General features: G+C 32.5%; 1 protein-coding gene and 1 long non-coding RNA gene across 2 annotated transcripts; one reads left to right on the forward strand and one right to left on the reverse strand.

Moving 5' to 3' along the window:
* Positions 1-2929: 2929 nt before the first annotated feature.
* On the reverse strand, positions 2930-8625 carry simj (transcriptional repressor p66-beta simjang). The gene is made up of 6 exons (XM_040716105.2): positions 7756-8625; positions 7439-7685; positions 6585-6920; positions 6343-6516; positions 6034-6241; positions 2930-4810 (listed from the first exon to the last, which is right to left on the reverse strand). Exons 1-6 carry the CDS (start codon positions 7806-7808, stop codon positions 3840-3842), a joined length of 1989 nt encoding a protein of 662 aa, XP_040572039.1. The 5' UTR covers positions 7809-8625; the 3' UTR covers positions 2930-3839.
* A 131-nt stretch (positions 8626-8756) lies between these two features.
* LOC139905994 (uncharacterized) lies at positions 8757-14134 on the forward strand. Its single transcript, XR_011781183.1, has 2 exons — positions 8757-9379; positions 13477-14134. It is a non-coding gene; the product is annotated as an uncharacterized lncRNA (long non-coding RNA).
* The last annotated feature ends 477 nt before the right edge of the window (positions 14135-14611 follow it).

Consider the following 14611-nt stretch of genomic DNA (forward strand, 5'->3'; position numbering starts at 1 on the left):
TAATAAATATAATCATAATATTTTCTTCTTTAATTATAGCAGCAATTCATTTTCTCCCCCAAAAAAAAAAAATATTTAAAAGGCAGGCTGACATTTATAAGGCTCTTAATTCAGGTATACTGTATGTATCGCTCAAGCTTTCTCCTCGCCCTCTTTTTTTCATTACTAAATACTCAACTCAAACCATAACTCATATGCATTTGTGCTACGGAAAGACATCTTCTACACCAGGCCACCAAAGAAAAATTCGAGTACGTGCAGTTTACTAAATAAGTACTTGATACACAACATACAAAAACGGACAGAAGACGTCTTTGTATACTAAGATTTCAATGAAATATAAAGGCTGTTGCGTAAAAAGGTTTTTGTATGTAGCATACGGGGATCAATGTTTTTGTTAGTGAGCGCATCAGATTAGTAAAGTACTCATCATTCATCCCCTCATTTTAATTGTGTAGAGTTACGTGTGTTCGTGAGGATTCCTTGGGGTGTTATCTTGGAATAATTAGTCGACGGCTAATTATTCCAGACAATGGCGGGATACAAACAAGGCAGAAAATTATATCATTAGAAATGGGGTAATTCTTTTTCTTTTTTTATGTGTTGTATATTGTTAGCAAAACAACAAATGACTTTCTAATAACGACTCCTTCCTTCTTCCCCATTTGGTTTATATTAGGAGGTAAAATAAATTGTTTAATTTTGTATGTACACACACACACACACACGCTTTCTATTTCTAGTATGTAGTAATGGTATGTACTATGCAGCTATAGAAGTAGTAGAATCAAGACACAAGGGGCGGAGGAGGGGGATTTTATATCATGTATATACGTCGGGGTATAAGCGACGACGCAATCGATAAAAACATTATTAATAATATGGCGGCGAAATGGAAATGGGGCAGTACATAGTAACATGGTATGTAAGGAGAAGAACTGAATAATAATCATATTATAAGAAAATGTGAGGAAGGGGGGGGTGGAAAGAAAAAGAGGCTTCTTTTTTCTCCTTTTTTTTATATATGAATATTACACTCACACAAAAGGAAATAATCGAAACACTGCACAACAGAAAATATGTTGTAGACATACGTTTTAACTTAAAACACACACTTTATCTAAACATTTGTTTGAGGGGGGAGCCATTAGATACATGCTTGATCATATTACAATTATATATGTGACCCTTCAACACAAAAGTAAGCTAGTACTATTTTTTGACGAAGAATATTCCTCAGTTTGTATCAAATAATTATTCTTATATGCAAAAAATTGCAAACCTTAAAGAAGGTAAAATTGATCCTCACAATTAAGGAATAATCAACTTTATTCCAAATATAAGTCTCTTAAATCAAATACAGGTTCTAAAACATAGCTAAAATTCTTAGCTGTCTTCACTCATCACAGTAATTTGAGTAATAAGCCTATAATTAAGTCAAATAAGTCGATGAAACGTCGGACACTTCCACAATGATAAATTGATGGATATTATTTGAAATGGGCTAACTCAGGGCCAAGTTAAGTCTCTTCAATCAAATTAAGGTTATAAAATTTACCGAAATTATTAGGTATCTTAACATAGTCCATTAATTTGAATAATAGCGTCTAATTGACTCAAATAAGTCTATGAAATATTTGGCACTTTCACATTGAGTAATTGATAGATATTTTTTTGGAGTGGGACATATTGGGGCCAATATAAGTCTCTTATATCAAATAAAGAAATTCTTGGGTATCTTCACTCATCCCAGTAATTTGAATAGTAAGCTCATAATTGAATCAAATAATTCTATGAAATATTGGTCTGTATGTATATATAAATTGAGAAAATCCATTGGGATTTTCTCCATTTTAAGTCAATACACCACAAACTACACACTATGTGTACATCCTACTTTGATTAGGATAATGCACCAAGATCTCAGATTATTATAGGCACTAATGATTAAGGAAGACAAAATAAGAAATTTTGAAATAAAAATTATTAACTGACTCGGCGACGTATTTTGTGGCAATATTATGTCGTGTAAAAGTTGCAAAAAATGTGAGTACTTGCGGCAAAAAGGTTAAGAGTGATTGGATTTTTAATCGATGTTTGGTTGATTTGTTACTATCTTTTCCAACTAGAATTAATTAATATAATTGACAAGTGGCATATTATAAAGTTCAAAAGCACACGTGCTCATGTTTTGTAAGTACACAATAAACAAGTAATTTGAATATATCAAAATGAAACAAGTGTATCAACAAGTAGAGTGCGTAATTATACAAATGATTCATATTATAATAATTAAATAAGACGAAGAAACTTGTCTACAACATATTTTCTGTCTGAAAATCCTAGACGGGTCTGAGACCGTTATGATGTTTCATGAGCCGAACTATTTCAGTCCTTTAAGCCAATTCAATAGATAAATGGTTGCCTTTTAAAATAAAGAATATCAGCACTTAAACGTCAAAGTTAAATGACTTGAATAAATCATACAAGGGAGAAAATCAGTCTATATATATCATTGAGGCCGAAAGAATCTCTCTACAATTTGAAAAACATTAAAGTTGGGTCTCAGAAAGAGTCTCAACACTAATAGATACATAAAACAACAGAGGTTGACAACGACTAATTGGAGTTATATAAATAATAGTAATAATGAACTTCAATGTCAACCGGGTTCTTCGTTAAACACTGTTACTGCACATACAAGATATTTTATCAATGAATTATGTTAATAATACAATAACATCAAATCTATTGATGGATAATTAATGAGGAAGAGAGAGAGAGAGAGAGTGTGTGTATGTATAATAGTGTATGAGAAGGAAGAAAAGTAGGTACATTCTATCACAAGTAATAATAATTATAATAATAATATAATGAATCAACTATATATAAAAATAGTAATGTAATGAAAGTCCTCGACACACTTGACTATAGCAATCAGTTGTATTTTTACATATTTTGTCCTTTCAAATAAAAAAAGAGGGTAGATAGAAGATGTAGTATATATACATATATAATATATGTATATAAAGTATGTATATGTGTAGATATATGCGATAAAAATATGTAAATACCTTATTCCCTAATAAAAAAATATATAGAAGATCAAAATTAAAGGTTACACAATAGCATATATGTAGTATATAAATAACGTCTATAAGTTAACACATCATCTCCAAATAATAATCATAATTATAGAACAAAAACAACTGATCTGAGACAATTGATATCTTCTTTTTTTTTTTTTTTTTTTTTTTTTATGTATTTCGCATACAAAAAAAAACACAGCAAAACAGCAACACCACCACTATTTAATATTCACGTCGATATCGTAATATTTTTGCTTTGTTTTTATACATCATCTTCTTCATTGAAGTTGTCTTTTTTTTATGCTTGTTTAAATAAATTTGTAAATAAGAAGAATTCACACACACACACACATTAAGGAAGAAAAAGTTATTTCTCTCTCATAAGCGACCCAGTTATAAGAACAGTAATTGTATTCACTCCTAAAATATGTTTCTCCTTCTTCTTCTTTGTATTCAATAATCACTTTTATGACTCTTCATACACTATAAATATATTATACGTTATGGACCGGGTAACACAAGTCAAATCATCATCAGTTGTAAGTTGTAACAGAATATAAAAATAAACAGGTTTATCTGATCTGATTTGTGAAACAAACTGGAGGGGATGGATGTTTATAATTATTTTGTGTTGTTTACATTTTCTTTCTCATACGAACTAACCGAATGAATGTTGTTGGTCTATATTGCATGTGAACGAACGTAGAGAATAAAATCAATCAATCAATCAAGTCGTCATCCTAATGTATATTATTTCTTTGCCCCACCCCATGATTGGGATAGCGAGCCGGGAGGTATCATATCAAGAAGATATTGTCGTTGGATTTGTTGTTGAAGTTCAAGCATTTGATTGGCTGCCGAGGCGGAGTTATATCGTACACCCGCAGCTGCGTTACCACTATTGTTGGTGTTGTTCCCCATGCTAGCAGCAGCCTGCATCGCAGCTTGTAAAGCCAAAGCCTGATAGTTGTACAATAGAGGATTCATGAGATGCTGGCTAAGAGCAGCCATTTGGGCGGCAGCCGCACTTCCATTACCAGAACTATTTCTCCCGGAAGTATTATTTCCAGCAAGAAGTAATTGTTGTGTGGCTGCTGCTTGTAGAGCAGTCATACTTGCGAGATCGTATCCTCCCAACAAATTCGCAGAGGAGTTGTTGTTAGATGAGGATTGGTGTTGTTGTTGTTGGTGGTGTTGTTGTTGCAGGTGTTGCTGCTGTTGCTTTGAAGAGGAATTACTGACATGATTGTTAATATTCGCATGGGAATTATTACGATGATGATAATTGTCGTGTCTGGAATTACGTGAGGCTTGAACTCTGGAAGAGGATGATGTAACTGGTGGTGTACGCTGCTGGGTAATCGAAACGGCTGGAAGATTCCCAGAGGAGAACCTTGACGAAGATGGGCTCGGTGAGGTGTTAGATGAAGAACGAGAGTTTGGTAATGCTGGAGAGACAGTCAGTCCGGAGCGCCGGTAATCAGATGCAGGTGATCTGACTCGTGGAGCGCGAGAAAGAGTTACAGAGTTATTTGACACAGCGGCTGCAGTAGCTGCAGCAGCAGCTGCTGCGGTCTCTTGGGCCATATGAGCTTCTAATTCTTGTTCCTGTTGTAAAGCTTTAACAAAAGCAGACTTCAGACGATTTGTATGCTCTGCTTTTAATGCCTTCTTTACATTCGTAGTCACACAGTTCTCACAAATCACTTTCACCTCTTTGCCTGAAAATGTAAATTAAAAAACAATTGATTAAAGTGTTCCTCTTAAAAAGCAAATATAAACAAGCATGCATTTATCGATCTTACAACAACCAAAATTAGAGAGATAGAGAGGGGGGGGGGGGATTATGTGGAAGGAAAAAATATAACTTTATCGATGTATTTTCCTTGGATATTACATATGAAGAGAAAAAGCAATTGAAGGATATTATAATCAAATTCATACACATACATATATTCTACCCGTTAAAAAGGAATTAGAAGGGAAGAATAATAGAAAGAAGAAGAAAAAAGTATGAGACGTTAAAGTCGTTAAATATATATGTATATTCTTAAAAAAAAAAAAAAGGGGGGAATAAGAAAAAAAAAAAAAAAAGTATATTTATGGTCATTGGCTAAGAGAACTTTTATTTAACACGAAACATACAAATAAGAAAGAACAATAAATCAGTGATCCCCCCCCCCTCTTTTTTCATACATGAACTCTATTACACATATTAGATGAAGAGTAATTTAGTTGTATTGATATTTGCAACACAGTCCACATACATACTTGGTGGATGACATAATATTATACAACTCAGTCAAAACTAGGGACCAATCAGCTCCATATGTTTTTACTCCACCCACTTGGTCAATTCCCAGCTTTTCAAAAACATACCAAAATTGATAGTGATATATTAATTAATCAAAGAAACAGGACAATTAGTTTTGTTACCACCAATTATATTGTATGAAGATATAAAGCGATCATTTATGTATATGTACAAAAAAAAAAGGGTATACGAATTAAGTAAAGAGAATATAATAGAAGTAGAGCGTTCATTTGCGATATTTAAATTTATTATTGTTGATGTGAAATAATAATAAAAATAAAGAGAAACACTTTTTTTTTTTTTTTTACTTTTTTTAAGTGTGCTTTTTTTATGCCTAACCAAAAAATTATTATGTACGCCATTCAAGCCTTGGAGAAAAAAAATAATACAATTTTTTCTTTCTTTGTGAACCCTGTGCCTCGCGAGCGCGACTATAAATATGATCGACATTATATACATAAGGGGAAGAAAAAAAAATAGAACATGCGCATCAAATAAGCACCCTTAATTAGTTAGGGGTGCGATGGATTGTATACATAGTAATAGTTAGTTTTTTTGGTACATACATGGAAAGTAAGAATCTACATCTAAAGGAAAGTATTCTAGACAAAATGCATGTGGTGTCCTTACCTTTAGCCCCTTTATCCCACTTCCAGGTGGGGGTGAAGTCAGTACTACACTGACTGCAACTGAAGGGAGTCATCATGATAGTATTTTCCTTATTTTCAAGAAGAATTTTACTAACACACTCTTCTAATCCCAATAGGCATATAAATTCAGAATTGGTAGGATTGGGTATGAAATGCATTTCAGGTGGAGGAGGTTTAGGAGGCGGTATCTGAAATAAACGTAGATAGAGAGAGAAATTAAACACTTGAGTAATGAAGAAAACAAAAAGTAATAATTCATTCCCCTTTGCCATATTATATTGCTACTTACTTGAAGTAGAGTTTTTTCTAATTGTTTCCTTAATGCTAGTTTGGCAGCCGCTTGTTTCTGCTGAGGTGTTTCATGGTCAACCTTACTTTTAGGTTTAGTATGTGCTGTAAGACCACTGTTCGTCATCAAATTGATTAAATTAGGTGGTAAAGAAGGAGGAAGTCCTTTGTTATCCTGGAAAATAGGGAAAAAATAATAATGTAGAATTACTGCTACTACTCTGGGCCTTTGATTTCACTTACCGCTTTCAGCTGCATGATATCCGAATTTGTCAAAATTTTATCATTTTGATGATGATGCATATTCGCAGAGGACCTAACATTAGATTTGGATGGGCCTTTGGCAGGTGTAATAGTGGCACCACCCCCAATTATAGAGACACTAGGCGAGGAGGTACCCGGTCTAGTGGCCGTAGTGGGTTTCGCATTTGCTGCAGCCGTCGCAGCAGCAGCAGCGGCAAGGACTTGAGATTGCTGGATCTTCTTTAATAAAACTAAGGACATTTCTTCGTTTCTCAGTCTAGTTTGTAGTTTTTTAATGGCAGCCCTTCGCTCTGCCATGATATTGGGAGGGATATCCTGAAATGGACGAAGATAAGAGTTAATACAAGGTCATATGCATGGTATGGGTAACGGAGTAATCATTGTCTAAATCCTTGTGAGTGTAAATCAAAAAGAAAAGTAACTGTCGTCAAGTTGGATAGACGACACATCAACTGAGAGAGATCACTAATAAAAACTAAATTGATCATAACTTACTATACTACGTTTGAATTTTCAAAATAGGGAGAAATAATGATTACTAAGAGTACTCGTATCTTGCAGATTACGAAGATATCGTGGGGTGGGTGCCAAATTGCTGAAATATTTACTTATAGCAGCATAAAGCTTGGAAATTATATTCCTTAATAATGAAACATGGAACATAGAATTGCACGAATCTTATCCTGTGTACCATGTGTTGAGAGCCAAATCATCGTAACTCAATTATTTACTATTCAGAATAAAGCTTGGAAAGTCCATTCTTTCATTATGAATATGGATGTTTTCCAATTTCAACAATGAAATGTATCTGTTTAGCAAGTGATGGGCACTACCTTTGGAAGGGGGATGGCGGAGACGGGCGCCGTCGTCTCGTCTTGAGAGACTTCATCATCTTCAAGCTGGAGTTGCGATGGATCTGACTTCATGTGCAACTCCCCCCCGTTGGATTGATGTGGATACTTTGGAGGAGGTTCTTCTTCGATGATCATCATGTCCGGACTCTCCGCGTAGGAAGTCTCTCCTCTTTTCCTCAGACTTCTGCGTGGCCCCTCCAGGAGCGCGTCAACTATCTCCATGGGACTGCAAGGGGCACAAAGCACAATAGCGAGTCAGAAAGGGACTCATCCCAGAGTCAAAAGAATCAACTTACCCCGAGGCATCATCCACAACCTTAACCGTCGTGGCCGCGACCGCACTGCTCATCCTCACGGCCTCTCTCTCCTCTCTCACAATCGCCGCTTCTCCTCAACACGCTTCTCACACCGATATCACCCCAAAGGATCTCTTCAATGACAACCAAGACAACAAGGATCGCATACCTCAAAAAGCCGATGCACACCCTGGATATTCTCTTGTCCTCTCACACACTCGATGAGTCGTCTTCCGAATTCTTATTTTGATTTTTCTTTCTTTCTTTCTTCCTTTTTTTCTACTTTATTTTTTTATTATTTTTTCAAAATGGCGACACAAGTCATTCCAGCACGGCTTACTACTCACTCAACAATATACACACACACACTATACCCACAAGGCACGCTTCCTTTACACAAACACGCACGCTTTTTTTAATACACGGGCGAGGCCAATTCTGCATTTTCTCCTAGTCCTTCTAACATAGCCTCAACTTGCGGCCCAGCGCCCTCTCTTTTCCCACGCCCAAGGCGTACCAATTTCTTCTTCTCCTTCCTCCTTCTTTTTCATGATATGATATGAGGCTAAAAAAATCATCTTTTTTTTTCTTTTTTTTTTCAATCCATCTTCCTCATATATTTTATTATTATATGAAGCTTCCTTTTGGAAGCTCAGAGCCACCTTTCGGCGAATTATCTTTTCCTTCTACGCAAGGAGAGAAAGGGTTGACGCGCGTTCCTTTTATTATTATTGTTATTGACGCTATTGTCTTACTGCCCGGGGGATATTCAATTTCATAAGTATTCGACCTGATAATAGGTTCCACGTACCGGCGGCATCTTTAAACTCAGTAAACGAATCATGTCTGAAGTAGTCATCTACTTTCGGGAGAACCTTAAAGATATTGGATTCAGGGTCAAAATTGAATTCTCAATGCCATGTAATGATCATGAATTTTTTTAATTTCACTCATTTTGAGCATGAACAAATTTTATTGTAATTTATTGCATGAGTATTTTTTATACTAGTGAGTACGTAAAATATGTTGTTCAAGTCTATTAATACATTGATTTCCAGCTAAGGAACGTAGACTGAGTAATAATATTAATATTATCCAAATGGAATGAATTGGTAAAAAGCTTATATAAATATATAATACACGTCATTCTATAGACTTTTCATGACATTATGACATGAAAACACCTCGTTGGAACAACGCTACAATTCCTCAACTTGGGAATATGAGGCCATAATATATTTTTTATAACTCGTTCTTAAACTATGGAGTACAATGTGCCCAAATGATCTAGGTATCATTAGATCCATATAAGCTCAATTTACAACATAGTAAAGCTCAGTTATCTGAAGACCTGTGTACAACAAGAAAGAGACAACACAATGTCTCTATGTGAGTTTTATATACTACAATACCTCCTCAGCTGACTTTAACCATTAAACCATCTGCCATCAACCAAACAACCAATAAATGCGCTTGTTATTTTATATATATATATACTATAAACATGGAAGAAGATAAGAAACATATCATTCATAGATGTGATAAGCTGGTGTTTGTATAGGACTGAGTGAAAGAAACAGAGAGAAGGAGAGCTTGAATGTACTTGTATGTAAGAACTAGCTAGGTATAATATCAATGGGTATACATTATTGATTTTTTAATTCACTCGATGGAGACTAGTTATTATTAACACTAAATTACTTGTATCATAGAAATTCATCATATTCAAACCCCTATAACACTTACTTATTTGACAAAATAACCCAAAATGTCTCCTAAAATAAAGAAATAATCCTTAGTACTTAAACTAATGTATATGTACATTTTATACACAAATACAATCTCTGTCTCTAAGGATATTAAATAACAGAGGTGAAGAAATTGAACTGAAGTCCATGATAAAAAAACCCCCAAAGACTAGCGACTTGACTTAGGCATCAGAGCCATTTCCATTTTTTTTACTGTATATTAAGCGCTACTCTTTAAAGTATTTTATACTTTCTGCGGACTTGATAAAAATATTCAAGGACTTGAAACTGAACTTGAAATATAAGGAGATGTAGATATCCGTGATACGGAATCACTATCTGAAAAAATGATATGAAGATACAGATATGGAATAAAAAGATGGTACGTTTCCCAGCTCTGTTAAACAGCCGTTAAGATACTTAAAAAGCCTCTTAATATTATAGTCTAGGAAATCCCATTGAAGGATAAATTATTACATTAGTGTGCCCATCAGTCCTCTTTTCCCCCGGACAAGTACTCTTTATTTATAAAAGATATCATTTAAATTAACATTACTTTGAGTGGCATCAAAACTTAAATAATTATGAAAGTACATATATTTTATAAGTCTCTTCTGAATCATTTTAAAAAGTATTTACCAGAAGAAAGTGCTCCACAAAAAAAAAAAAAAAAACTGGATACGCCATTACTCTCTTACCATCAGAGTTAATCATCTGTTTTCCGATATGGAAGATGCTCTTTGATTCAAAACACTTGACAAATTCTGTAATAGTCTGTAATATTATTTGTTTGTGATTCTCAATTTTCAGTTTATTTGTTGCAAAAAAGATAATTGATAGGATAGAAATGATTCCAAGTAATACATAATATGTCGCTGATTTTATAGTTACAATATATTCGATTATTTTGTCGTTGTATTTCTTATTTTTTTTTAAGAATTAAAATCTTTATTTTTGATCAATATATTCATATAACTTGCCTCTGGATTGAACTTTATAGAGTTGATAAAAGCTTTGAGTCATATATTTGCGTAAAATGCTCTCCAAATTTTATATTCATTTCTCAATGAGAGGTATGAGGGTCGCACATTGTTTGGCAATACATTTTAAGGGTCGAACTCAAAGAAAATTAGAGAACAAATAGAGCATTTTAAAAGTCGATTTATACTTAAAATAAAAAAATGAGTTTTTTTTTTTTTTTTGGGGGGGAGGAAATCAAAATATTAGTTACCTGTTAAAGTTACTAGCTGAAAAATACTCTAATGAACTATCATAAATGATTATTCTGTAGCATCATAATGTATGTTTGTAGTCAAGAACGGTATACATTTTGGATCAAATAACAATAATTCTATTACAAATAAGAGTTTCCATTCATGAGCATTGAAAACAACAGGTCAAGTAGTGACAAATTCAATAATTAATTATCACAAGACAAACACTTCATCCTACAAAATATAGTATACACGTAAAAAAACATTTGTCCCTTGTTGTTGATGTTTAAAAAAATATGATTCCTTGCTTGGATCGCTACAATTGCACAAGAAAAAAAAAAAAAAAAACTCATTAAATTAACTTATTGATTAAAGCTAATTTATTTTTTATAATATATGTTGTATTTTCTATAAATATTCTATAAAGGAACAAAAGCACAAGGACCGAGACCGATAAGCAATATATTGCTGTCTCGGTTCGACTTTTTAACTAGACCGATAGGGCACATCCTTGCTCAGAACTTATAAAATATGCAAATTTAAAAGCTCAAGCACGATCAGCTCTTTGAAATACTAACAAAAAAAAAGATAGAGTTGTTATTTTTTTTCAGCTTGCTGTTTTATTAATTTCCATATGTTGACTCTTGTCTCGGAGTCGTCACCTCACTTACACAAAAATATAATGTGCCTTTTGTTGTCAGCTGTTAATGTTTCTGCTTCTTTTCCCCTAATCAGTGTTCTGCACGTTAATTGGTTTAATTCGCTAAGTTAGGCCCTTTACTCGTATTAAATGGTTAGGCTGTTAACTATTCCCAGCTGGATTGTTTAACGCCCGCACGACTTGTTTGCAAACGTACGGCGCTAGTATCTCGGCAAAACTCAATAGAATTTTAAACCATAACTCTCATCGTTACCTTCATATTTTTCACGCAACCTTTCCTCCAAAAAGAAACAGTAAAAGGTCATAAACATATGGAAATTAGCCAATTAGTCGATCGTACCAACTGCTAATTATTCCTTAGGTACTCTCAGAATAACATTTTCAAATTATATCTCCACATTTAAAAAAAATGAATTACATATATATACTCGTATATCATAATATATAATTAATACTAAGTATTTTATTCTGTAGTGTGTTATAATATTGCTTCGTAACATTTTATTATAAGTGAAGTGATACATTAGTAATTGTGTATGATAGCCAAAATTTCTTCATATAAATAATAAAATAGCCAATATATATATTATATAAGTGACGAGGGATTAGCAAGGAATTGTGTTTCTGTTCTTTTGGAAACGAAGCATAAGTATTGCCTAACTAATTTATTCGTGTATTTAACAAAAATAATAAATTATGAAATAGCCATGACATATTGAGTCAGAGAGGGAATCGACAGCTGACAACAAAATGCATAGGGTATTTTTGTGTTAGAGAGGAACGTCGTGAACTATGACTGAAAAAAATTGGAAATATGAAAAATCCAAGCTGGATGGAAAGTTTATATCACAAGAAAATGATAGCACGGAGTAATTTGAACTTTTATGACCGAAATTCGACTTCCCCTTAGAGTTTAAATGTGAGATTCTGGCAGATTTTGACTGAATAGAGGATGCCCTTGTGGCTTCTTCTACATAAACCGTCCTTGGGACTGTTTAACGCCCGGCAAGTCTTATCAGCTGATGCAAGGCTTAGTATAACGGCAAAACCTTATATAATTTTAAACGATAATTTTAATTGAAAACATTATCGAATGTGAAAAATCCAAGTTTTGATAGAATGTTTATATCACAAGAAAAGGATGCCACGTAGTAATTTGAATTTTTCGACAAATCCTGGCCTCATAGGATCTACAATTTAAGATCTTGTCAGGTTTTGATTATAGAGTGTACCCTAGTGACCATTATTATACATAAAACAATCCCTATTATTGAATCATTTGTGTTTACTATTATTATCTATCCACTAATTTAATTTTGTATTGCCCAGATATTATAAAAGAAGTCATTTATTCATCCTTGATTGATATAAAATTCAAATTATTATAGAAAATGGCTCATAGTTGTGCGGCTTTTGGCTTATTTCCAAACTAAATGTGATATTTTTCACGGTTAAAATAACTAATAACTATAAATTTCCCTTTTTATTTAAAAAAATATATTTTTTTTAAAACTTAAATGACTAAACCAAAATATTAAATCTATCATTTGACAAAATTTTAAAAGGTAATATTATCCCTCGCTGCAATATTTAATCATTTATTTCTATTGACATAATAATAGCATCTTTTACATTTCAAACAAATCATAAATTTTTGTCTAGGACTGGGTAAAAATATTTTTGATTTATTTTAAATTGTAGTTTTATGTATGTGCTACAACTTCTATTAATTATTTATTTTATTTTATTTTTTGTTTTCTACATATTTTTTGAAATATAAAAATAAATTACATTAATTATATGTTATTCAATTCTCGAATAACCGTATTCATTCTCGAAATGGTACTTTTAGTGGTGGTTTGATAAGTACATTATTCAATCAAAATATGTCATCCATCATCTGACGAAATTGCATAAGCATGGCATTAACCATCCATGCGATATTTAAACATTTTAGTTGTTACTAATAAGTGATAAGTATTAATAGCTAACAAGATTCAATTCAAAACATATCTATGCCTCTGACAAAAGTTGACTCATATTCTACTACTTCTAGCACCATCAACTGAAACTTTGTCTCTCATTATATTCTCTATAGGCTATTTATTCATCAATCCCTTCAGATCTTGTATGGAATCATCCTATACTAGTATAAAAACTAAAGAGTTCCATAAATAAAAAGAATATTAAATCTAAAATACAGTGAGGATTGATCATAAATATAATTGAAGCACCCTCTATGTTATTAATATATCTATTTATTACATGTACATTTGGAATGTTTTGGTCAACTACGATGGGGTGAACTTCTTCTTCACATTACTAAACTATTTTTAATCTCTATCACGTCGTTACCTTTATTGTATCACACAACCTTTCCTCCAAAAAGAAACAGAAAAAAGGCCCAAAATCATCTGGTAGTTAGCCAAATAAATGAATTATACAAACTGCCATTTATATCTTTATATCATTTATAACTCCAAGATCATCATTATCATATTATTTCTTCACCATTTTTAAAAGGAAATACATATTATCAATATCTACATAGTATTTTATTCCATCATGTATTGTAATATTGCTTTTTAATATTTTATTATAAGTGAAGTTATACATTAGTAATTGTGAATGATAACCAAAATTTGTCCATATAAATAATAAAATGGCCTATATATATATTATATAATCGACCAGGGGTAAACAAGAAATTGTATTCCTGTCCTTTTGGAAACGGAGCATATGTATAGAACAACTTATTACTTTGTTTATTTATCAAAAATAATAAATTATGAAATAGCCATAACAATTAATAATATTATAATGAATAAATCTTCTCTAAATAATAATTAACAGTTGGCAACAAGAAAAGTAGAAAATGCAAATGTTTTTGTTTCAAATTTTTCCTTTCGTTTTTCATAGTCGAGGTTGAGAGTTAATAAATAAACCTCAAGAAGGAGATAGTGGAGTGTCTGCAGGGGGAGGCCTGGAGGAGATACTACTTAATTTGGGGGGTAGCCCAAATTAAGTTATATTTGCTCTTTACTTTAAAATTAAATATTTGAATTTTTATGGATTTTTTAATTTTTTTTCCAAAAAATTTAATATGTGAAATTTTTTGTAAAAAAAATTAATTTTCCATGAATAACAATGGTTAAAAAAAAAATATCCAAAAGCTTAATTTCAAAAATTAAATTTTTGAACTTTTTTTCCAGAAAAAATAATTTCCTGTGGAT

This window comes from Lepeophtheirus salmonis, chromosome 7 (assembly GCF_016086655.4).
Source record: "Lepeophtheirus salmonis chromosome 7, UVic_Lsal_1.4, whole genome shotgun sequence".
In the NCBI taxonomy this organism is placed as follows: domain Eukaryota; kingdom Metazoa; phylum Arthropoda; class Copepoda; order Siphonostomatoida; family Caligidae; genus Lepeophtheirus; species Lepeophtheirus salmonis.

Bases quoted from the DNA above. Each gene is read 5' to 3' on its own strand.
- simj (XM_040716105.2), bottom strand. From the start codon at position 7,808: ATGAGCAGTGCGGTCGCGGCCACGACGGTTAAGGTTGTGGATGATGCC. The intron at 7,686-7,755 runs GTAAGTTGATTC...TGCCCCTTGCAG, and splicing joins GTTGTGGATGATGCCTCGGG to TCCCATGGAGATAGTTGACG. The intron at 6,921-7,438 runs GTAGTGCCCATC...CGTCCATTTCAG, and splicing joins CCGCCATCCCCCTTCCAAAG to GATATCCCTCCCAATATCAT.